This window comes from Geotrypetes seraphini, chromosome 8 (genome assembly GCF_902459505.1).
Source record: "Geotrypetes seraphini chromosome 8, aGeoSer1.1, whole genome shotgun sequence".
Taxonomy (NCBI): domain Eukaryota; kingdom Metazoa; phylum Chordata; class Amphibia; order Gymnophiona; family Dermophiidae; genus Geotrypetes; species Geotrypetes seraphini.
The window spans coordinates 114,109,713-114,133,270 of record NC_047091.1 but is presented as its reverse complement, the minus strand read 5'-3'; the positions used below and the strand labels follow the sequence as shown (position 1 = coordinate 114,133,270).

Sequence of the window (23,558 nt, the reverse complement as noted above, 5' to 3'; positions counted from 1 at the left end):
AAGTTTTTATCCCAGGACAAGCAGGCAGCATGTTTTCACATGTGGGTGACATCATCCATAGAGCCCCGTTGCGGACACCCTGACAAGCAATGTTGCTTGAAGAACTCTACAAAGTTCGTGACTGCTGCACCGTGCATGCGTGAGTGCCTTCCCACCCCATGTAGGGCGTACGTCTCCTCAGTTCTAGTTTTTCTGCGGAGATGAGAAGTCCGTTCTTTAAGGTTCTGCGCGAATGACTAAGTGCCTTTGAGCCGCAGGATTTAGTTCCTTTCAGTTTTTTCATCTTTATTTTTCTTTTCTTTTGTTTCATTATAGTTTAAAAAAAAAAAAACTCTTTTCGACGACGGGACCTGTTTGCCACCTCAGCCCTCCAAGTGTGATTTGGCTAAGGAGGTTTTTCCCTCTATGTCCCGTCCGATTGTGGGTTTTAAAAAATGTAGCAAGTGCCAGCGTACAATATCGATCACAGACCCACACAAGTAGTGCATCCAATGTTTGGGCCTGGACCACTGTGTGGAGCCGTATTCACACTGTGCCATGCTACAAAAATGCACTATCAAGAACTGGCGTATCCAACAAAGCAAAATCTTTGGCAGTATGGATTCTACTCCGGCCAAGTCATCAACATCAGCTTCGGCCTCTACGTTGACTAAGACTACATCGATAACCAAACCATCGTCATCGGGGAAAACATTGACATCGAAGACTTCAACATCACCCGATGTTGCGAGATCCAAGTCGATGTCTCCAAGTCAGTCAAATAAGGTAGCCAAGAACCTTCAGCTTCCCAGGCAGAGTCTCTGGCCATTTAGGCAACGAGCCAATTCGTGCGTGCCGGCCACTCAGAGACCCCTCATGCGGCTTGCCTCCAAGTCTAGAGGAGCATCATCTTCGATGTCATTCTCCCCGGAGCACACTGCAGCACCTGTAATACCGAAAGCTAAACCCTCTGTATTGGTGCATGATCTGAAAAAGATGCTCAATGATCTCTTTCGATGGGAGTTTCGTAATTGCCAAGTTTCGTAATTGCCAAGTTTGCTCCCATGTCGACACCCAACTCCAGTCCAGCCTGAGCGTACCTCCCTGCCACTGACTGGTGTCGAGTCATCGATGCTGCCTCGACGTCGATCTCATCAAGTCATGCTTCACGGCATCGGTCATTGACGCATCAATCCCCATTAAGATCTTTGATGCAACACTCTCCATTGAAGCGTCTTGCTTCACCTACATTGAAGCAGCGTTGATCAGTGTTGAGACATCGCTCCGCATCGAGGAAGAAGTCAGTCTCCCCTAAACATCGATCTTCGAGGAAGCGGTCACCCTCTCCTCCACGTTCATCGAGGCATGGGTTTCTTCATGACTTTTTACTACCAGCACATTGCACTTTAATGGTTCTTATAAAGTCTTTTAATGAACTTCAGATTAATTTTTGATGAATTTTGATACTGGGAGATTAAAACATTTTTAACCTTTTTTCACCTGGTTTGAATTTATGCCTATGGTTTATGGATTTTCGCACTAATAAATTTTAAAATTATTGGACATAATGATGTATGAGGCAGGTCTTATTTAGACCTTTTGTTTGGTGCTTGTCATCTATGAGATCTTGCCTGGGGTTAAATCTTGCTCCTATTAGTGAGCTATATCTGTGCTTATGTCCTATTACTATTGCTTGAGATACTCTTTTTTTAGTATCTACTTAAAGTTTCCCATTTTGGCATATTTCCACCAGGTGATAAAAAGTTTGTTGCCAATTGTGTTTTGTATCTTCCTCATCGAAACATCATTCCTTGGAGCATCAGTATTTGAGACAGGGGTCCAGTCTATCTAAATCTCCATTTTCTAAATCAGAGAAGCAGATGTCCAAGTCTAAGCATCTTTTCCCTGTACATTCTGCTAAGGGGAAGTGTTCAGCATCATCTGCTCCTTCCACATCTCAACACTTTTAGGGGCGCTATTCCTCTTCATCCATACATGAGGATTCAGACATCCACTATCAGTATGCTCAAGCAGCTTCACCTTCTTACTTGGTGGCAGAAGGTTCTCCAGTGGAGAGTTCCCCTTGTTCTACCTCACAGAGGGTATCTGCACCGTCTGAACCAATTTCTTTTACTCGGTTCCTTCACCAAATGAGTAAAGACCTCAAAATTACTCTGGAGTCTGATTCCAAGTACAGTGCTCCCCTGCGAATTTGCGGTCAGCAGTTTGTGGTCCTGGTCATTCGTGGTACTTTCTGACCACGAATGACCGGCAGGAGAGGGCAGCTAGAGAGGCAGGAGAGGGCAGCCGGAGCGCCAGCGAGTGAAGGAAATCACTCGCTGTATGCTCCGACCACCTCTTCCTGTACTAAAGTCGTGCCTTACCAATCAGGAGCTGCGTATCAAAGCAGCTCCTGATTGGTGAGGCCCAACTTTAGTACAGGAAGAGGCGGTTGGAGCATACAGCGAGTGATTTCCTTCACTCGCTTGCGCTCCGGCTGCTCCCTCTTGCCTCTCCAGCTGCCCTTTCCTGGCTCCTCTGCCTAAAAAACGTATTTGCAGTTTTTTGAAATTCGCGAGGGATCCTGGAATGGAATCCTCGTGAATTTCGGGGGAGTACTGTATACTAAGGAATTCCCGGAGGAATTTAAATTAAAGCATCCTCCAAAGGAGTCACTTAAGTTGCCTATGAATGGCATTCTTAAAAATACTTTTAAGATAAATTTAGATACTCCATATTCAGTTCCAGCAGTTCCTGGCAAAATGGAGTCTCGCTACAAAATGGTAAAGAGTTTTGAAAAACCTCAATTTCCCACCAAACTTTAGTGGTGGAGTCTTCTCTGAAGAAAGCTAATCCTTCCAATGTGTATGCTACAGTTCCCCCTGGGCATGAAGATAGGACCATAGATAAATTTGGTCTTAGACTATATCAAAATTCTATGATGACCACTTGAATTTTGAATTACAACTTTGTTTTCACCTCATATTTGAAATATTGGGTCAAGAATATGCTTTCATTTTTCAAATATTTGCCTTCCAATAGGCTGTCTCAATTTAAACATATGTACCATACTCTCGCACAACATCGAGTGCATATGGTACAAGCAGCATATGATGCATTTGAGATGACTTCACATGTCACTGCTTTTTCGGTGGCGTGGTTATGAATTGTGGATATGGATCCTAATCTCCAAGACAGATTGGCAAACATCCCTTGTTTGGGAGACAAGTTGTTCGGAGAATCCATTGAGGCTGCTACTAAAAGATTATCTGAGCATGAGAAATCTTTTGCTACTCTACTTCGGTCTAAGCCCAAACTTTCTGCTTCTTGGGGATATAAACCTGCTGCCTCTTATCAGAGGCATTATCCTCCCAAGTCTGCACCATATTCCAGACCACCGCAGAAGAAGCAAACTCAACAACATCAACAAAAGCCTCAGACACTGGCTGTGTCCAAAGCCACACAGTCTTTTTCACCATCTAAGCCAGAGCATAGCATCAATCTCTCTGCCTCTGTCTGCTCCTCTTCCCATCGGAGGTCGTCTTCACCACTTTCATCACTGATGAGAAATCATCACTTCTGACCTCTTGGTGCTCTCAATCATCAAAGGTTAGTCTCTTCATTTTCTGCAGATTCCATCAGATCACCCTCCAAAAGTGTGTCCTTCCAATTCGTCGCAGACCCTCCTCCCAGGAAGTACAAGCTCTGCTCACTCTCAGTGCCATCGAGAGAGTTCCTCTGGAACAGCAGAACACGGGATTTTACTCACGTTACTTCCTTGTCCCGAAGAAGACTGGGGGTCTTCGACCAATATTGGATCTCAGAGCTCTCAACAAATTTCTTGTCAAAGAAAAATTTTGGATGCTGTCTCTAGCATCCTTGTATCTCCTTCTGGATCACAACGATTGGTTATGCTCTTTGGATCTCAAGGAGGCTTACACTTGCATCCCTATTCACCCAGCCTCTTGCAAGTTCCTCAGATTTTGGGTGGGAAATCAACATTATCAATACAGAGTGCTACCTTTTGGCCTGGCGGTATCTCCCAAAGTTTTTACCAAATACCTGGTAGTGATAGCAGCATCTTTACGAAGTCACGTACTTCAGGTTTAGTTTGGGATTTGAAATCAACTTTCACAAATCTCAATTGCAGCCTTCTCAAACTCTGCAGTTCATTGGATCTCTTCTAGACATGGTGCAACTCAGAGCATTCCTTCCACAACAGCGTCAGGAAACACTCATAAAACTTTGTCACCAAGTGACCACCCTCACTTCACTCTCAGCAAGATACATGATGGTTCTCCTAGGTCACATGGTCTCTACAGTTCACATGACTTTGTTTGCCAGGCTTTATCCCAGGATTCCTCAGTGGACCCTGGCTTCTTAATGGGCGCAGGCTTTCGACCCACTCTCTCAACGCATTGCAGTAACATCTTCTCTACGGCAATCTCTTCAATGGTGGATGTTCTCTTCCAATCTTTCCAGAGACTTACTGTTCCAAGTGCCCCCTCATCAGAAGGTTCTCACCATGGACTCATCAATCTATGCTTGGGGGGCTCATCTAGATGGTCTCCGTACGCAAGGGCATTGGTCTGCCACAGATCGTAGAAATCACATCAATCTGTTGGAACTCGGAGCAATCTTCAATGCTCTCAAAGCTTTTCAGCATCTCCTTCACAATCAAGTTGTGCTTATTTATACAGACAATCAAGTAGCCATGTACTACGTGAACAAGCAGGAAGGAATGTAATGTAATTTATTTCTTATATACCGCTAATCCGTTAGGTTCTCAGCGGTTTACAGAAAATATACATTAGGGTGCATTAAAATTATAAGTAAGATAGGTACTTAGAAATTCCCTTACTGTCCCGAAGGCTCACAATCTAACTAAAGTACCTGGAGAATAATAAAGAAGTGAAAAATAGAGATAGAGGAAAAGATAAGAAAATAAACATTCTGACAAGACTACATTGATCTAAAGGACTTTGGAAGGTTGAAGAGAGGAGAGATAAGAATAGATGCAGAAGGGAGGAACCGTTGAACAATAGAATTCTGGGGAAATTTAAATGATAAAAATAAAACAAAACAAGTGGCAAAACAATGAATGAGATTAAAATAATTCATAAACTAGAAAGAAAAATGAAAAATAAAATCAAAACATTGTCTTCAATCCACGGTTTCAGCGTCAGTGATGGAGTGGAGCAAGTAAGTTTTTGGAGGAGCGATGACATTCCAAGAAAAAGGGCTTCTTCAGGGGAGAGATTTGGTTGATAGTCCCAGGGATGCCCATGTTATAGTTCCAGGGATGCCCATGTTTCCTGCTCTGCAATGGTCTCTTCCATGCATTCCTCCCAACGACATATTGCCTGTGCTCCAGCCGCTACCCTGATGGCTGCTCCAAGGAGACTGCTTCAGAAGAGGTTGATGGTGATTGTAGGAATTTCTCTGCTGCGGAAAAGCCGCCTGGTGCTGGTGTTGGTCCTGCTGGAGCTGGGGGCTGACAGGGGACCCCTGCTTTGCTGCTGCTGCTGAGGTAACGAGATCTGAGTCGAAAAGGGGCTACTTAAGCCGGGCACGTTCATCGCAGCGCACGGCTTGTGCAACACTGGTGAGAAGCTCTGGAAAAAACCGGGCTAATGGACGATGGGATCCCAGGGTAGAAGTTCTCAGTCTCCGGGCCGGGCAAAGCGTTGATCTGGCCGCTGCCACCGGGGTTAGGTGCGCCGGAGACAGGCGGAGGCAGCAAAGAGGTCTGCACCAACCATGGGGTGCTGAAGTCGGACATAGGGGGGTGAGGCGGAGCCTCCCAGGGCCGGGGGACCGGCCATCTCTTGTCTCGGCAGTCCGCTGAAGCCTGCGCTTCCTAAGCCCCCGCCGCCACATCTCAGCAGGTGATTCCCGGGGGGCTTCAGAGCGATCTTGGCTGTGGCCTGCAGATAGGCAGTGGCGGCGGACGATGATGGCGGCGCTGCCACAATGGCCTCCGTGCCGGAGAGCTCGTTGGCCGTGTGCGACAGCATCTTGTCGGGGCTGTTCAGCCTCAGCTCGCCGTTGTGTTCGGGTTTGGGCGACAGGTACTGTGGGTTCAAGTGACTGAAGTCCCTCGGCTGCTGCTGCTGCTGCGGAGACGATTTGCCGCTAAACCTCAGTCGCTGCCGACCTCGACCACCGGAGAAGGCCACCAAGACCGTTGCATGCGGGCCAAACCGCCAAGAAAAGACAGTAGGTTCCAAATTTAAAACAATAAGATCAATAAAAAATGAAAAAAAATTAGAAAAAAAATATTACAGGAGTGTAAATGTAGATAATAAAACCAAATTAAATAAGAAAAGAAACAAAAAACATAAACAAAGAAAACGGCGGGAGGAACTATAACAGCAACCTAACCCGGCGCCATCTTGAAAAAAAAAAAAAAAAAAAAAAGGAACAGGATCTCTTCCCCTTTGTAAGGAATGTTTGGAATTGGGCAATTCTTCATAACATTTTCCTGAAAGCTGTTTACATTCAAGGAGAGAAAAATTCACTAGCAGACAAATTGAGTCGTCTTCTGCAACCTCACGAATGGACACTCAATTCTCTGTCTCTCCATCACATTTTTTCTCAGTGGGGGACTCCTCACAACAACAAGTTCCCCCAGTTCTGTTCCAGAATATACTCTCCTTACCGACTGGAGGCAGATGCTTTTCTCCTGGAGTGGACAAACAAGTTCTTTTCTGTGTTCCCTCCATTTCCTCTCATTCTCAAGACACTTCTCAAGCTCAAACAAGAACATGCCACCATGATTCTGATAGCTCCTCGGTGGCCCCTCGGTTCTCCCTTTTTCTTCAACTCAGCAGCAGGGAGCCACTACTTCTACCAGTATTTCCATCTCTGCTTACATAGAGTCACAGTTCTCTTCTTCATCCCAACCTGCAGTCTCTATATCTGACAACTTGGTTCTTATCGACATGACTTCAAACCTTCAGTTCTCTCAATCTGTCAAAGACATTTTAGGTGCTTCCAGATAACCTGCCACCAGGCAATGCTACAACCAGAAATGGACTAGGTTTTCTGCTTGGTATGATCTTCATCACAAGGAGCCTCAGTCTACCTCTTTATCTTCAGTTCTCGATTACCTATTTCATTTATCTCAATCTGGCCTCAAATATCTCAATGCAATTGCTGCTTTTCATCAGCCTCTAGAGGGAAAACCTCTCTCTACTCATCCTATGGTTTCCAGATTTATGAAAGGACTTTTCAATGTCAAACCACCTCTCAAATCACCTCCAGTGGTTTGGGATCTCAATGTGGTTCTTGCTCACTTGTTGAAGCCTCCATTTGAACCAATGTCTACGTCTCATCTGAAATATCTCACTTGGAAAGTGGTCTTCCTCATTGCTCTCATGTCTGCTCGCAGAGTCAGTGAGCTACAAGCTTTAGTAGCGGACCCACCTTTTACAGTATTCCATCATGACAAGGTGGTACTCCGTGTTCATTCAAAATTCTTACCCAAAGTTGTTACAGAATTTCATCTCAATCAATCAGTTGTACTTCCAATGTTTTTTCAAGCCTCATTCTCATCCTGGAGAAATAGCTCTTCATACTCTGGGATGCAAGCGTGCTTTGGCCTTCTATCTGTAAAGGACTAAACCACATAGATATTCTCCTCAACTTTTTGTCTCCTTGATACAAACAAGTTGGGACATCCAGTTTCCAAGAGAACAATCTCCAATTGGTTGGCTGCTTGCATCTCGTTCTGCTACGCTCAGGCTGGGCTGTAACTGGAGGGTTGAGTCACAGCCCACAAAGTTAGAGCCATGGCAGCTTCTGTAGCTTTCCTTAGATCTACTCCTATTGAGGAGATCTGCAAAGCTGACACTTGGTCCTCAGTTCATACATTCACCTAACATTACTGTCTGGATTCTTTCTCCAGACAGGATGGTTGCTTTGGCCAAGCAGTATTACAAAATTTATTCTCCCACCCATTCTGGTAAACTTGGAGGTCACCCACATGTGAGAATATGCTGCCTGCTTGTCCTGGAATAAAGCACAGTTACTTACCGTAACAGGTGTTATCCAGGGACAGCAGACAGATATTCTCACAACCCACCCACCTCCCCTGATTGGCTTCTTGGCTAGTTATCTGAACTGAGGAGACGCGTGCCCTAGGAGGCAGTGCGGCAGTCATGAACTTTCTAGAGTTCTTCAAGCAACATTGCTTGTCAGGCTGACTGCATCGGAGCTCCGTGGATTACGTCACCCACATGTGAGAATATGTTATCTGCTGTCCCTGGATAACACCTGTTATGGTAAGTAACTGTGCTTTATGGTGAAACTACAGGCTCAGTGAGCATGCTGCCAAGTAACATAGGTGTCCCAAGTCTTATGATAGAGAGACAGATGGTTTCCCCGGAGAGCAGTCAACTTAGACATTTGTTGAATATAATTCACTTACGCCAGCAGAGCCAAAAAAGTAGGTATCTCCAGCTTCTTCTAATTGGATGCCAACAAAAGGCAATCAACAATGAGGACTAGATGCACCCATTTCCTCCTTTGTGCTGGCCAGGTAAATAGACCAACATTCAAAAAGACAGCATTCCATAGATTTAGGAACAGAGGGTCCCAGCACATCAGAGATAAATTACAAGACCTGATCTCAATATTGTTGAGCCTTGGGGCAATATTGCCATATATGTTCAAAGGTGCCCACAGCCTCACAGTGATGCGACACTTGCATTGAGCTCCAATGGATCACTGGCCAACTAGGTCTGTAAACATTATTTACTGTTCAGTTTGACTTGTGAGGACTCTGCGCTACAGCTATTTTATCCTTAAAAACATCCTCCTGTGATTACCTACTGGTATTCCAGAGGTTTCCAATCTTTTTGGTTCTCTGGTCCCCTTATTAACCTTCAAAATAATTTAAGGATGCTGTTGGATCCCTCCATTCTTTCTGGATCCCATCACACAGTGCCTGTCCTTATTAGCCCTCTTTTACTTTGTTTCCCCGTACAGTCTCCACCAGCTAGTCTTCCACCATTAGTCTCTCTTCCCTCTCCTTGTTGATGCTGCTCTGCTGTTCCCAGGCCCTGAAGGCTGATGGTGGTCCCCAGGCTCCTACTTCTGATCTGTACAGCTGCTTCTGATCATACCCTCACCATGGACACCCTTTGACTGCTTGTGCTTCCTGTCTTCCACAGCTGCTGCTGCTGCTGCTTTTGTCTCCTGTGGCTGCAAATTCAATTTCACCATTCCTGCAGCCACTTTTTGCAGCAGCCTCTGTATGCTGCTTGTATGGATTAAAGTAGAATGAAAATACTCTTTTCCTGAAACCACAGGTTGGGAACCAGTGACTATTTCTGTGTGCCCATGAAAAAAGTAACGATTTTCTCCTGTATTCAAATAAAACCAGTTATCCTTTCAAGTTCATTTCCCCCATAAAACTAAAATAGTTAAAGGACTTTTTTGGTATGTTTTTGTCAGACTTCATTAAAGATGTGTATATATAGACATATGGGAAAACCCCTGCAGCACATCTGGCCCTTGGTGTGATATCACTGAATTATTTTCATAGTTCAGAATACACCCCTTATGGGTCCTTGAAGCATTAACTGTCAAGGCAACTGTTTCTATGGCCTCCCTTCCTACCACTGTTATCTTTGCAGCTCAGAAAGAGGTGTCTCAGTATAGAATGGTTAGCAGCAGTGTGTGGAGCAGCACCCTTGTTGGATCTGCCCTGCTTCTTCAAAGCAGATGTTTTGGAGTCTGAAACAAGATATGAACACATACTTTTATTTGTCTACTAAAGAAAGATCAGGTAATTTGAATGAAGTTTCTGTCTTTAATCTGTGGGTTTTTTTTTTTTTTTTTTGAAGATTTTAATAATTTATTTTTAAAAAGGGACTGGGGGTGGGGGGAGGAAAATGTTGATACCTTCAGGTTGTTTTGACAGTACTACTGGTTCAGTAATTCTCTGTATTCGAAGAACCAAGTTATGTTTTAAAAGTAAAATGGTTTTTATTACTCTTTGGGTGTGGTTGTGTTTTATCATATTATTAAAGTATTTTTTTTTAAATTCAAAGTAGTGTTGTAATTTGCCTAATCAAAAGGTCACATATGTGGGTTTTAAAGATGTTTTTCAAAGCCAGTGAAAAACTTTGTTCAGAAAGTGGAGCTAATAGATTATTTCAGACAATAAGGCTTATTTTAACAGGCAATTTTCAAAGCAATTTGTGTGGGTGAGAATCTTTTTCCCTGTATAAAATAGTTATCTGAGAATTACCTTCTCTGTGCAACTAAAAATATGCACAGCATTGCAGAGTATAACTTGTCTTGAGGCTGGTTTGGTTAGGAGGTTCTAAAAGGAAAAAAGAATGTAGATCACAAAAAAACAGCATAAATTAAGCAAAAAATTATCCTTGATTTCATGTGCTTCATTTTTATAACCACAGCAGTTTTAAGACACTGTAATACACCCAGACTTTTATTTTGAAAGTTGGGGAAAGCCAGTGAGTAGAATGTACCAAAAGACATGTTATGGAAATTGCTCTTTATGTGCTTAACAATCTATGTGTGAAGGTTTCTATTAAGAGATTCAACAGTAGGAAGGAATGGTCAACCATCTTAAAGTAATCAAGGAATCTCAATGGACAAGCAGGTGTTTCATCTTGGGACTCCTCTTTTGTATAACTTGGTGCCATGTATATTTAGAATGCACATAGAGGCATGGTATTTGCTTCTATGATTTTAAAAGCCTTTTACATACATAAAACAAAAATTTATGTGCAAAAAAGGGTTCTTTTTTAAAAATTGCCTATATGCATGCAAGTTTACTAAACTGAACAAATGTTTCTCCAGGGCCAGGGTTGAGAAGGGGTTACCATTTATACAGATACAGTACTTGATAAAGGGATCAATTTACTAAACTGCATTAATTGCAAAGCTTAACATATTGTTACCTTCAGAACCTTCTCAATAACTGCTGGGAGTATTCCTCGCACTTAGAAGAAGCCAGTTAGCCACACTTTTGTAGGTGATAATTGTTCAATGTTATCTGTTACATTAGTACCAAATTAACAGGCTTGTTTGCGCCCTGCCCCACCAGGGCTTCCCTCTGCCATGTGATCATTGATGCGGCAGAGGGAAGCCCTGGCTTGTGCATTTATGCCCGCTATCTATGTGATATGTGGATGTGTGTAAATGTTTGCATGTAAATGCCTGCTTGCCCTAGTATTTTCTAACAGAATCTGGGCAGTTAGATGCAGTTATAGAATTAGTACTTAGTGCGCTATATCTTGGTGCTTAACATTTGGTGCCCTTTATAGAAATACCCATGTTGTTGTAAGCCATCATTACCTTAAGTCTTTGAAAGATAAATCAACAGCTTGATTTATAGTATACAATCCAAGTTTTTGTATAGCCTGAAAACAGGGAAAATTTGCACACTGTATCCCAGTAAGGAGCGTCATTTGCTGTCTTTTGCTCTGCTTCCCATCCTTCTGGACTGTCTTCCAATGCCTCAGTTGTCTTCCTGCAAGCAAGATGGTAGGAACTTGTCTTTTCTGCTTGTGTTTTCATTTAAATTCAGTCTTTTTTGCATACTGTTTACAAGGCTTTTGGTGCTGAAGAGGATCCCTCATGGGACAGCTCTGGCTGCAGGAGAGCACAGACTCTGAGGTTGAGAGTATGCTTCCAAGTGGCAGACTCCTTTACAGTATACCCGCTTGGACAGCCTGCACTAAAAGTTTGGGGGCTCAGAAACCGTTTCCTTGGGAGCAGGCTCGCCCAAGGTTCGTCTGCAGTGGGTTTGAATGCAAGCTGAGTGGCTCCGTGGTGGTTTTTCTAGGATTGTGGCCAGCTGCTTTCTTCCTCCTGTTAGCATTCGTGTGATCTGGTGGGGGTTGAGGTCTCCAGCCGGTTTGTTGGGCCTGAGAGGCAGTCAGAAGACACAAGCTGTCCAGTTTCCAGTTTTGTTGAGGCAGAGTTTCTCCCTATAAGCTGTTTGTAGCTTCCAGCACAGAGCAGCATAGCACAGTGAGTAACAGCCTCACAAATTGGGGGGGGGGGGGGGGGGGCCTATAAAAATAATTTTTTTTTTAAGGTTCTGAGGTTAGAGCTATGAGCTAGGTTCCCTCACCTCTAAAATCACTATTTTTTATTCCCCAGTATAGCTGCCCTGGGCCTTTTGTGGTGCTAAAATTGCTGCTACAGTGGCCATCTTGTATTTCCCGATGTGAAAGTAAAAGCCTTTGTCTATTTAAAGACAGGTGTGATGTACTCTTCAGTCCAGGATACCTCAGATTAAGACCAGATTCACAATGGATGGCCGCCTGAGAATCGTCTGTGTCCCATGTGTTGCGCAGTGCATGAGGTGAGGGTGGGAGCATATGGCTTAACCTCCTCAGTCCCTTAGGGGGTATTAGTACCCAGATGGTGTGAAGGCCAGGAGAAAAAGTCCCAAGTTTGAGCCAGGAACCAGCGCAATTGCATTCCTGGTAAAGTGCAGTCATATTCCTGCTGCAAAACCCCAGACAGGAGCTTGTGAGTATCTGTATGGGCCATCTGGATGTCTTGGACAGGGGTTCCTCCCTGAATTCTTCATTCTGATGTTTGAAACTTAAAGGATTTATAAGGACCACATTGCATGAAACCCTCAGGCTTTGTGGCCATACTGACGCTGGGGTTCTTTCTCCCCTCACCCCCATGAACACAATTTCCCAGCAATAGTGCCATGTGCAGCACGGAGAGATCCAGTCTGAGGAAGACTGAGCTGGAGAGGGCTCTCTTTTAATGCCTTTACTCTCTGTCAAGATCCTCTGTACCAGGAGATGTTGTTTAGCTCTCGGGGGAGGGGGGGGGAGTGTGCAGATCTAGATCTGGATCTGGTGGAGGCCTCTGATCTCAGAAAGGATCTGACTTTGCAGGCTGTTTAAGCAATCAGTGCTTTTTAAATGGTTTTGTAATTACAAAAGAACCATTACACGGTGATTGTCACTGTGCATGGTCGGTTTTTAAGTTTTATATAGTTCATGATTCCTTTTTGATCAAATTGCTTCACTATATATTCAGTTTTTTCCCCCTTTTTTCATCACATTTTGATTAATCCATGGCTGAAGGAACAGAGGATCAATACACTTTAAGCTTCACTGAAGCCCATTTGAATGGCCTTTTGTCAGCTCCACTTTTATTCACACAAGATACCTCGGGACCAATTCTACATCATTGGACCCAACTGGAACGTTTACAAAAAAGAGCCATCGGAACAGAATTACATGCTTTAACCTTGGTCGAATATTTGCGAGTTAAGCGCATACCTCGGGGGCTAAGAGTTCTTAACACAGGTTACTAAGCATACCTCCCTTCCCAGTGAAGGTGATGTGGTATTAAAGGATAGCCTGGACCACAGGCTGGAGTTTGTTCATAAGAAGCTCTTTGAGGCTGTGGTTCAGGTTTGAAAACAGCTGCAGTGGTGTGATCTGGAGACATTTGCGAGAAGGGATCACCAGATTTTAAAGTGGATTGTGCAGCTGATGCTCTGTATGACCTTTTTCAAAGTTGTAAGTAAAATATCTGCTTATTCCATTTTCGCCTGCAGGATGCTATGAATCAGACAGTTGGTGGGGGATTCCTCCTTCTAGGAAACCTTGAGTAAATTACCATGTGAAGGAAATTTTCTCTTGGGAAAGGTCTGAATGATTGTATGGCAAGTGTGCAGGATCACAAGCCAAAGTCTTTACTTGACAGCAGACCTCAAGCCCCTAGGGGGATCAGTTTGTGATGATTTTTGGGCCTCCAGACAATATTGCTAGTTCTTGGCAGAGCTTTTGGACCAGAAATCAATTGAAAGCTCAAGACAAGAATTTGGAGGGGCCAGGTGCCCACAATTTTCAGGATCCCGCTCTTCAACAGCTCCCAAGAAGCAATTAATGATGCCAAGGCATCAGCTGACCTATCACACATCAGTAGGAGGTTACGGCCTATTGGGTATTGTGGGCGAAGATCACCACAGATCGCTGGGTGCTGACATTATATGGGAGGGGTACAAGTTCGAGTTTTTTTGTCACCTCCAGGACCCTTTTGTAGGCTCTCTGGCTGGGAGGCTGGGAAAAAAAGCAGCTAAAGTCAGAGCCAACAGTGAAAAGATTGCTGGATCTGGAAGCTTTATATCTGATACCAAAGGAAGATTCTTGTACAACACCTCTGTAGTTTGCACAGTAGGGTTATGTAACCCATCCAGCCACAATCTGTAGGGAACTCAAATACAACTTTGAGTCACACCCCCTATGTCCATCTCCTGTGACATGCTCGGTGAAGGTCATTCTTGTTTCCTACAGCCACACTGTAGGAGCTCATCTCTTCTGCTTGTGTTTTCTTTTCCTAAATTTCAGTATACTAAGTTAATATTTGACACGGGTCTAGCTCTGGTGCTGCGGATTCACCCTGTGGGGACATCCTTCACTGGGAGATCGTGGATTTTCTAAGAATCTGCATCTGGTGGGGTTCCCTGCCTGTGTAGTAAGCCCCATGGATATCCTGCAAGTCAGATTGGGACTCTGGGATTGGGAGCCGTCTCTCCCCGGGTTCGTCTGCTAAGGGGTAGAGCACAGGCTGAGCTGTTCTGTGGAGGCATGCCTGGGATCTGGACCAGATTGCATACCTTCCCTGATTATTCTGGAGGTCCAGGTGGTCACTGACTGGGGTGACCGGGCAGGTGAGGCAGTCAAGACTTCTTTCTCAGCTTCCTGTGGTAAAAGAACTCCATGCTTGCTTGTTCAGCTTGCCTGCTATTCATTTCCATTGCTAACAAGAAAAATTGGAAGGGAAGATGATAACTTATTGCACAAATCAATTCTGACTATACTTATAACTATATCAAAGCCATCATAGAATCTAATAAATCAATAATTTCCAAAAACTATATGTATAAAAAATATTTATTAATACTAAATCACAATTCCTGTTAAATATTTAAAACAAAAAGTGGTGGACATATCATAAATTATACAGACTTCAGTCTTTGGAACTTCTTATGATGTATACCATTACAGGTTCCTGTCTTGTATATTGTTATAATCATCTATGTCCACCACCCCCTACCAAACAATTTTTTATTTATTCAACTACTTAATTTTAAATTTTATTCCCTAATAAATTTATTAACGCTTTATTCCCTAATAAAATTGGTATCACTAGATTTATTATAACAGATTTTGATCTTATTAAAATGTGTACTGTTTTCAGTGGTAACTAATTTTAATATTATTATAGTATATATTATTTTATGTATTTTTATATGTGTGATGAATAAAGGAAACAAATAGATAAGAAGCTTAAAATATTAATTTGTGTTAATGTAATAAATTCATGTAAATTTAGAGAATTCTTTTGAAAATTCAATGAATTTATAACTTAAAACTTTTTATAAAGTGCATGTGAAGAAAACTTACAAATAAATAATATGTGCAAAACAGCTCATTGAATATGAAGAATATAATGTGCAAAACCGCTGATATTGGATAAAAAAGGAGAAAAGTGAAAAAATGTAAGGAGAAAAGGCAACACTTAGCTTTATTGTGAGGTGGAGGTGGAGCCTTATATATATATATATATATATATATATATATATATATATATATATATATTTATATATATATATTTATATATATTTAAGGCCTTATATATATATATATATATATTTAAGGCCTCTTTACACACTATCTTTATGGTAAATTAGTTTAGGTCTTTCGTTCTAAATGGTTTTGTAATTACAAAAGAACCATTACACGGTGATTGTCACTGTGCATGGTCGGTTTTTAAGTTTTATATAGTTCATGATTCCTTTTTGATCAAATTGCTTCACTATATATTCAGTTTTTTCCCCCCTTTTTCATCACATTTTGATATATCCATGGCTGAAGGAACAGAGGATCAATACACTTTAAGCTTCACTGAAGCCCATTTGAATGGCCTTTTGTCAGCTCCACTTTTATTCACACAAGATACCTTGGGACCAATTCTACATCATTGGACTCAACTGGAACGTTTACAAAAAAGAGCCATCGGAACAGAATTACATGCTTTAACCTTGGTCGAATATTTGCGAGTTAAGCGCATACCTCGGGGGCTAAGAGTTCTTAAAGAACCCCACCTTTACAAAGAAGATACTGAATTTGTTTCCAAATGGAACAAAATACTTAAGTGTAGTATGGATCTAATGATATTGATAGTAAATCAAGCTCAAACAATGTCCACTACATTAAAAAGAAACATAGATCATACATTGAAAGAAGTATCCGCTAAATTACCTCCTGAGGATGTAGTCTCCAAAATAGAATTCATGAACAAACAGTTATATGACTTTAAAGAATCTCTTAAGAAAACCAAATTTGAGAAATTTAAACGTGACGAGCGTGACTATGCCCAAAATCGAGTTTATAATTGTGCCAAAACTAATCAATTTAGACAATTTCCAAAACAAATACGAAAAGTGACCTTTGATACGACCTCTAGCGGGTCCAGTAATGAGGATCTACTTACTACACAATCAAACAGAGATCATAGACAGCAGACTTCCCAGTCTTTTTTAGACCAACATATACAAGGACAGGGCCAATTTCTACATGGACAAGGCAGACAACAGCAGTTTCCCCTGCCCCAAGACACACATTGCATGCCACCTCGGCAACGGCCAGTCTCACGTTCCAGACAGAGATGGAACGAGTAGTGTTCAATATTTCTTCCAAATCACTTTCAGATGCTCAGCTTTCAGTGTTACAACGTGGCTTATCTTTTTGTACCCTCCAACACCATGGATACTTTTTCAATTATGGAATGTCTCAAAAGATTCATTCGCACCTTACGGTTAAGTTTTCTTCAAGGATCAATCCTCCTTTGAAGATAACTCTCGTGTTAAAAATGTTTCTCACTGGGTACCCCCTGGATCAGTTGATTCTGCAATAGATATTTTTCAACAATTGGTATTCAGAGATTTAACACGTCATACACCATCACCATTGAAATATCACAACCTCTCTAAGATTGAAAAAAAGGCTTTACGCTCACTTCAACAAGATGATTCTTTGATAATTAAAGCAGCCGATAAGGGGGGCTCCATAGTGGTTATGGACTATGATAAATACGTAATGGAGGCTCATCGTCAGTTAGCAGACACCAGCTTTTATGCCCCGATTGATCAAGATCCAACTAACTCTCTTAAGTTAGAAATAGATGAAATATTGTTGGACGGTCATACTAAAGGATATATCACAACTAAAGAAGATTCTTTTTTGACAGTTCATTACCCCGTTATGCCAGTATTGTACTTACTCCCCAAAATTCATAAAAATTTACATAACCCTCCAGGTAGCCCCATAATTTCATCAAAAGGATTGCTACTTGAACCTTTGTCTATTTACATTGACACGTTTTTACGTCTGCTGGTTCCATTGGCTTCCTCATACATTAGAGATTCTACTGATTTTAGGTTGCAGTTAGATGCATGTCAAGTGGACTGTAACAATGATGTTTTATTGGTTACAGCTGATATAGAGGCCCTCTATACCAATATACTACAAGAAGCAGCAATATTGCTGATTAGTTCTCTTCTTGATGCTAGACCAGATGCTACGAAGCCACCCACTAGTTTTTTATCTATTCTTTTACGGTATGTTCTTAAAAATAATTTTTTTCTGTTTCAAGATCAATACTATTTTCAGATAAAAGGCACGGCTATGGGTGCCTCAGTTGCTCCTGATGTAGCAAATCTTTATGTTACCAACTTTGAAAAACAGTTTTTAGACAGTTCATCATGGAAGCCTTATATTACATACTGGAAGAGATATATAGATAATGTTTTCTTGATTTGGCAAGGCAATGTAGAAGATCTAAAATAGTTCTTCATATGACTAAATGACTGCGACCACAACCTCAGGTTTACATATACTTTTCATAAGATTCAAGTGTGTTTCTTGGATTTATTAGTGAAACTTACAAGGGATGGTTTCTCATATACTATTTTTCGTAAATCAACTTATCGAAATACTCTACTACATTATCATAGTTGTCACCCCTTACACTTGAAGAAAAATATACCGGTTGGACAGTTCCTAAGACTTCATAGGATCTGCTCATCAATAGATGATTTTGAGACCCAAGCAGAAATAATGAAAAAAAGATTTCTTGAACGGGGCCACCCTATGTTTGTAATCAAGAAAGTTTACAAAAGAGCCCGGTGGGCTGAATGTACATATTTATTACATCCTCAGCCTAAGGAAACCACCAGTCGGGTAACTTGTGTTCTCCCCTTTACACCTGAGGTGCATTCAGTCCAGCAATATATATTGAAACATTGGCACATAGTGCAATTACATGAAGGCTTTCATGAGCCCCCCCCCCCTTTTTTTGGCTTTATCAGAGGTAGGAATTTAAAGGAATATCTCTCTCCATCTTTTCTTCCTATAAAACACCAGGTAACCCATAGTGATCAAACACTTGGCCATTTTCCGTGTGGACAATGCAGCTTATGTGTCTGTTATTTTCCAGGCCAGATCTTACATCTAAATGATAAAAGAATCAAGTTACAACATCATTCTACCTGTCTCACTGCTCATGTGTATGCTATATGCAGTCTTTTCTATATTGGAAAAACCTCCAGGGTTTTTAAAGATGAGATGATTGAACATTGTTCTTGATTACGCCAACAAAATATTGATGCCCCAATAGTAGCCCATTGTATTGCAGCCCACCATTCATTTACAGATCTAAAATTTGCGGTTGTTGAAGTAGTATTTCCCTCTCCAAGAGGTGGAGACACCACTGCTATCTTGCTTCGTAAAGAACGACGTTTGATATTCTATTTGAACTGTGTTCATCCAGCTGGCCTAAATAGAGAGTTTGATTTATAAGTTGCATATGATCATTCCTTATTTTTCATTTCTTGTTTAGTTTACATTTTACATTCATATAGTCCTCACAATTTCTGTTTCTTCAACTTTTCACTCTTTTTCGCTTTATTTTTCCTTCCTATTCCCTTTTTCCTTTTGTTTTCATTTTCTATTTTATCCTTATCTTTTATTTCATTTTCATTATTTCTTTCTATATATTATGAGGGACATATTAAAAAAACAACGTCTAAGTCCTCTTTTGGCCTTAGGCCTTAAACATTGAAAGTAGAAGCAGGGAAAATGTTCATTATCAAAAAAAACGTCCAAAAGGAGGTTTTTTTGATAATGGCCTGCCTCTACGTTCAGCTGTTTAAACCCCCAGACCACCACTATGTCTAAACTTATACCATATAATCAATCTAAAAAAAGCCTAAGCCCCAAACATCCAAAACAAGGGCTTTTAGGTGAAGGAGGAGCCAGTCCATCCATTCGTGGTCCATCCATTCCTTGACCTTGCTTCAGGTGTTTGCTCGTTGGGGGACTCCGAATGTCGATCTGTTCACGTCCCCTCTCAATCACAAGTTGTCCTGCTGCTGCTCCAGGGTTTACACCCCTCTCAGGCTCGAGGCAGAAGCTTTTCTGCTGGATTGGACTTTTTTCCTTAGATCTAACCGCAGCATTCGACACTATTGACCATACTCTACTTCTAGACAGATTAAAATCTGTATGTAATCAAATGTAAAATCTTGTATGTAATCAAATTTTGGTATGGTTTACTTCTTTTTTATCTGACCGTTCTTTCACGGTCCATTTCAACAACACAATTTCAAACCCTTATACTCTCAACTATGGTATTCCTCAAGGCTCCATTTTGTCTCCTCTACTGTTTAATATTTTTCTTGCACCTTTATTAAGTCTGTGTCAATCCATAGGCTTTACTACTTATACATATGCAGATGATATTCAGCTGATTCATCCCCTCAACCCAGAAAATACGGAGGAAGTACAACAGATTAATAAAAAATTAGAGAATATTAAAAATTGGCTTACCTCAAACAGATTATCTTTAAATATCCAGAAAACAAAAGCTCTACTCTTTCCCTGGAAGCAAGGATTAAAATTATGTAATCATTTTACTATCAATAACATCCAGTTAGATTTAGTATCATCAATAAGAATACTTGGGGTTACTATCGATGACAAATTTTCATATCACGAACATATAAGTAATATTGTTAAATGCTGCTTTTATCGGTTACGTCTGATTCGATCCATTTCTAAGTTCTTGGAACCAAAATCATTAAATATTTTTCTACATTCTCTTGTCATCACCAAGCTTGATTATTGCAAATCCAAAATACCGCTGTGAAACTCATTCACAATGGAAAAAAATATGACCACGTAACTCCTTTTTTGATTGATTCACATTGGCTCCCTATTAGCCATCGTATAATCTTTAAAATTTTGCTTTTAGCATTTAAAACATTATCCTCTAATGAACCGCAATTTATAAATCGCATGCTTATTCCATACAACACATCACGCTCCCTCCGTTCTACAGCCCAAAGGCTATTTGTTGTTCCTTCATTGAAAATTATTGACACTATACTCGGTGATGGCTCCTCAGACCTGGAATACCTTACCGCAATATATAAGAGACGAAAATGACCTCAATCGATTTAAAAATAACTTAAAAACATTCCTTTTTAAAGATGCATTTAACCTTTAAATCTCAAATAATGCAGAAAACATCTCTGAAAACTAAAAGATTAAAAAAAAAAATAAATTTTTTTTATATACAGTGGTACCTTGCATTACGAGCATAATCCGTTCCAGGAGCATGCTCGTAATCCAAAATGCTGTTTATCAAAGCTAGTTTCCCCATAGGAAATAATGGAAACTCGCTTTGATAGGTTCCCACACTCCACTCCCCCCCCCCCCGAGACCAGCAGCGCTGCTCCCCCCCCACGAGAACCGGCATTGCTCGCCCCAAAGGCCCCCCCGCGAACCGGCACCCCCCTGCCACCATCAGGCACCCCCCGCCGCGACCTAAGGTCCCCCACCCACCCGAATCCTCTTCTTACTTCAGTGTAGCCTCTGCACCGGCACTGGCACCAGCATGTCCTGCCGGTGCCCGAAGATTTGCCTCCTGTGCTAGGCCTTAAGCATGTGCGCATGCTCAAGGCCTGAGAGTTCACGTAATAAGAGGGTTTGGGTGGGTTGGGGGACCTTAGGTCGGGGCGGGGGGTGCCCGATGGCGGCGGGGGGTGCCCAATGGCAGCAGGGGGGTGCCAGATCGCGGGGTGGAGGGTGCCGGGGGGGGGGGCACTCACAAATTGAGGCACGCTCGGTTTCTGAGGCGCCGATTTTGCGAATGTTTTGCTCGTCTTGCAAAACATTTGCAAACCGGTGCACTCGTAAACCGAGATACCACTGTATAGGAAAATTAATCTTACTACCTTCCCTTATGTTCTTTCCATTTACGATTTTTTCGTTAATCTAGCTTAACACCAATTCTGTAACTTTACCCCTTTTTTCCTCCTGTATCCAAGTTTGTCAGTACGTTTGTTCGTCTCGCCCAATTTAAATAGTATGTTAATTTCATGTCTTACTTTTATATTTTGGTTGAAACTCGCTTAGTTAATTATGGATAAGCGATTTATTAAATACAAATAAACTTGAAACTTATGTGTTCGCTCTGAAATTATTGATTTATTAGATGCTATGATGGCTTTGATATAGTTATAAGTATGGTCAGAATTGATTTGTGCAATAAGTATCATCTTCCCTTCCAATTTTTCTTGTTATCAATTATTTGAGTTTTAGGGATGATGTATATTTAAGGCCTCTTTATACACTATCTTTAGGATTCATTTCCATTGCAGCACAGAAACAGTGAGTAGCTGTACGCATGCCAGTTTGGCGATTTTTGGGGCATCTTAAAAAGGGGTGTTTGGGTGGTTTCCCTGCATGTCCTTACCCCCCTCACCTTTAAAAACACAAAATAGCCATTTTCCCGGGTTTCCTGTGCTTTTTCTGGGCCGTTTTAGGGCAAAATTGGCACCCATGGCGGCCATGTTGGATTTTCATTAAACTTTTCAAAAGTATATTTTTTGCACTTAGGACATAAAAACATAAGCATAGCCTTACTAGGTCAGACCAATGGTCCATCAAGTCCAGTACCCCGTTCTCACGGTGGCCAATCCAGGTCACTAGTACCTGGCCAAAACCCAAGGAGTAGCAATATTCCATACTACCGATATAGCCAATTCTTGGCAGAGCTTTTGGACCAGAGATCATTTGAAAGCTCAAGACAAGAATTTGGAGGGTCCAGGTGCCCATAATCTTCAGGATCCCACTCCTCAACAGCTCCCAAGAAGCAATTATGATGCCAAGGCATCAGTTCACCTTTCACACATCGGTGGGAGGTTATCGGCTTATTGGGGATTGTGGATGAAGGTCACCACAGTTCGCTGTGTGCTAACATTATATGGGAGGGATACAAGTTCGAGTTCTTTTGTCACTTACTGGACTCTTTTCTAGGCTCTTTGGCTGGGAGGCTGGGAAAAAAAGCAGCTAAAGTCAGAGCCAACAGTGAAAAGATTGCTGGATCTGGAAGCCTTAGAGCCGATACCAAAGGAAGATTCTTGTGCAACACCTCTGTAGTCTGCACTTTAGGGTTATGTAACCCATCCAGCTCCCAAGTTGAAATATGGTCTCCTCAGAACAGGATGGCATGGATTCATGCCTCATTTGCGGTGCACGGCTAACGAATTTGAAGCCATGTATCATGTGTGCCGCAAGGGGGGGGGTGAGGTGTGCGCGGATTTCGTGCTCCCCTCCTCTGGAGAAGCCCCCTTTGCCTCCACTTCTACCGAAGATGTGAAAGGCGCGTCCGGTGACCCTAAAAAGGGTGTGGAAGGTGCTTCAGTGAAACGCTAGCGCAGTTCCGGGGAAAAGCCTCATAAATCTTCTAAACACTAGAACAGATGCACACAAAGCGGCCCTTGCCAATGGCAAATTCTTTCCCCCGGAATTTGTGAATATGATGTTTCAGGCATTTTTGGTTAAAACAGACCATGCCTGTCATTTCAACTCAGAATACAGTGCAGCAGCTGGGCTCTTCCCTGACTCTAGATTCTAGCATGTCCCTGTGTTCTCTCGCAGGGGCCCTGGAGTGCAGACAAGCGGTTCCTGCCATCGCCTCTGCTTCTTTTTCCATTCCGCTGCAGCCGCGTGGTTCCTCGGCAGCGTCTGCTGATATTGCTAATCTGGTGGATCTTCGTGATCAGGACGCCAATGAGCCCCGTGATCTCGGGGACGCCGCCTCCATGCATAGACTGTTTAAGTCAAGCCAGGTGGCCCTTTGGTCTGGCCTCTGCACACAGGATTTTCATCAAGATCATAGTGGTGGTAGCTCCCCTCCTTCACTCTCAGGGTATCCTGGTCTATCTGTACCTGGACGACTGGCTGATCAGAGCCCCTCTCTCTGGAGGAGGGGTACTGAGCAGTTCAACATGTGGTCCAGCTGTTACAGTGCCTAGGCTGGGTGATCAACTTGAAGAAGAGTCATCTCGAGCCAACTCAGGATTTGGAGTATCTGGGGGTCTGTTTTCACATGGCCAGGAATCAGGTGTTCCTTCCAGAACCCAGGAAGATCAAGCTCAGACAGGCCATTCAGGCTATGTTGGCAATTCTGGCCCCTTCAGCCTGGCAATATCT

The 23,558-nt window shown here is 42.2% G+C and overlaps 1 protein-coding gene across 3 annotated transcripts in view; it reads left to right on the top strand.

Moving 5' to 3' along the window:
- The window catches only part of REXO1 (RNA exonuclease 1 homolog), a 176,229-nt gene that overhangs the window by 5,753 nt on the left and 146,918 nt on the right, over positions 1–23,558 (top strand). The window contains exon 2 of one of the 3 annotated variants that reach the window (XM_033955064.1): positions 9,621–9,772. The exons of the other annotated variants lie outside the window; for them this stretch is intronic. Within the exon in view, the coding sequence (XP_033810955.1) occupies positions 9,709–9,772 (64 nt within the window). The 5' untranslated portion in view covers positions 9,621–9,708. The remainder of the gene's footprint in view (positions 1–9,620; positions 9,773–23,558) is intronic. 3 annotated transcript variants of the gene reach the window in all.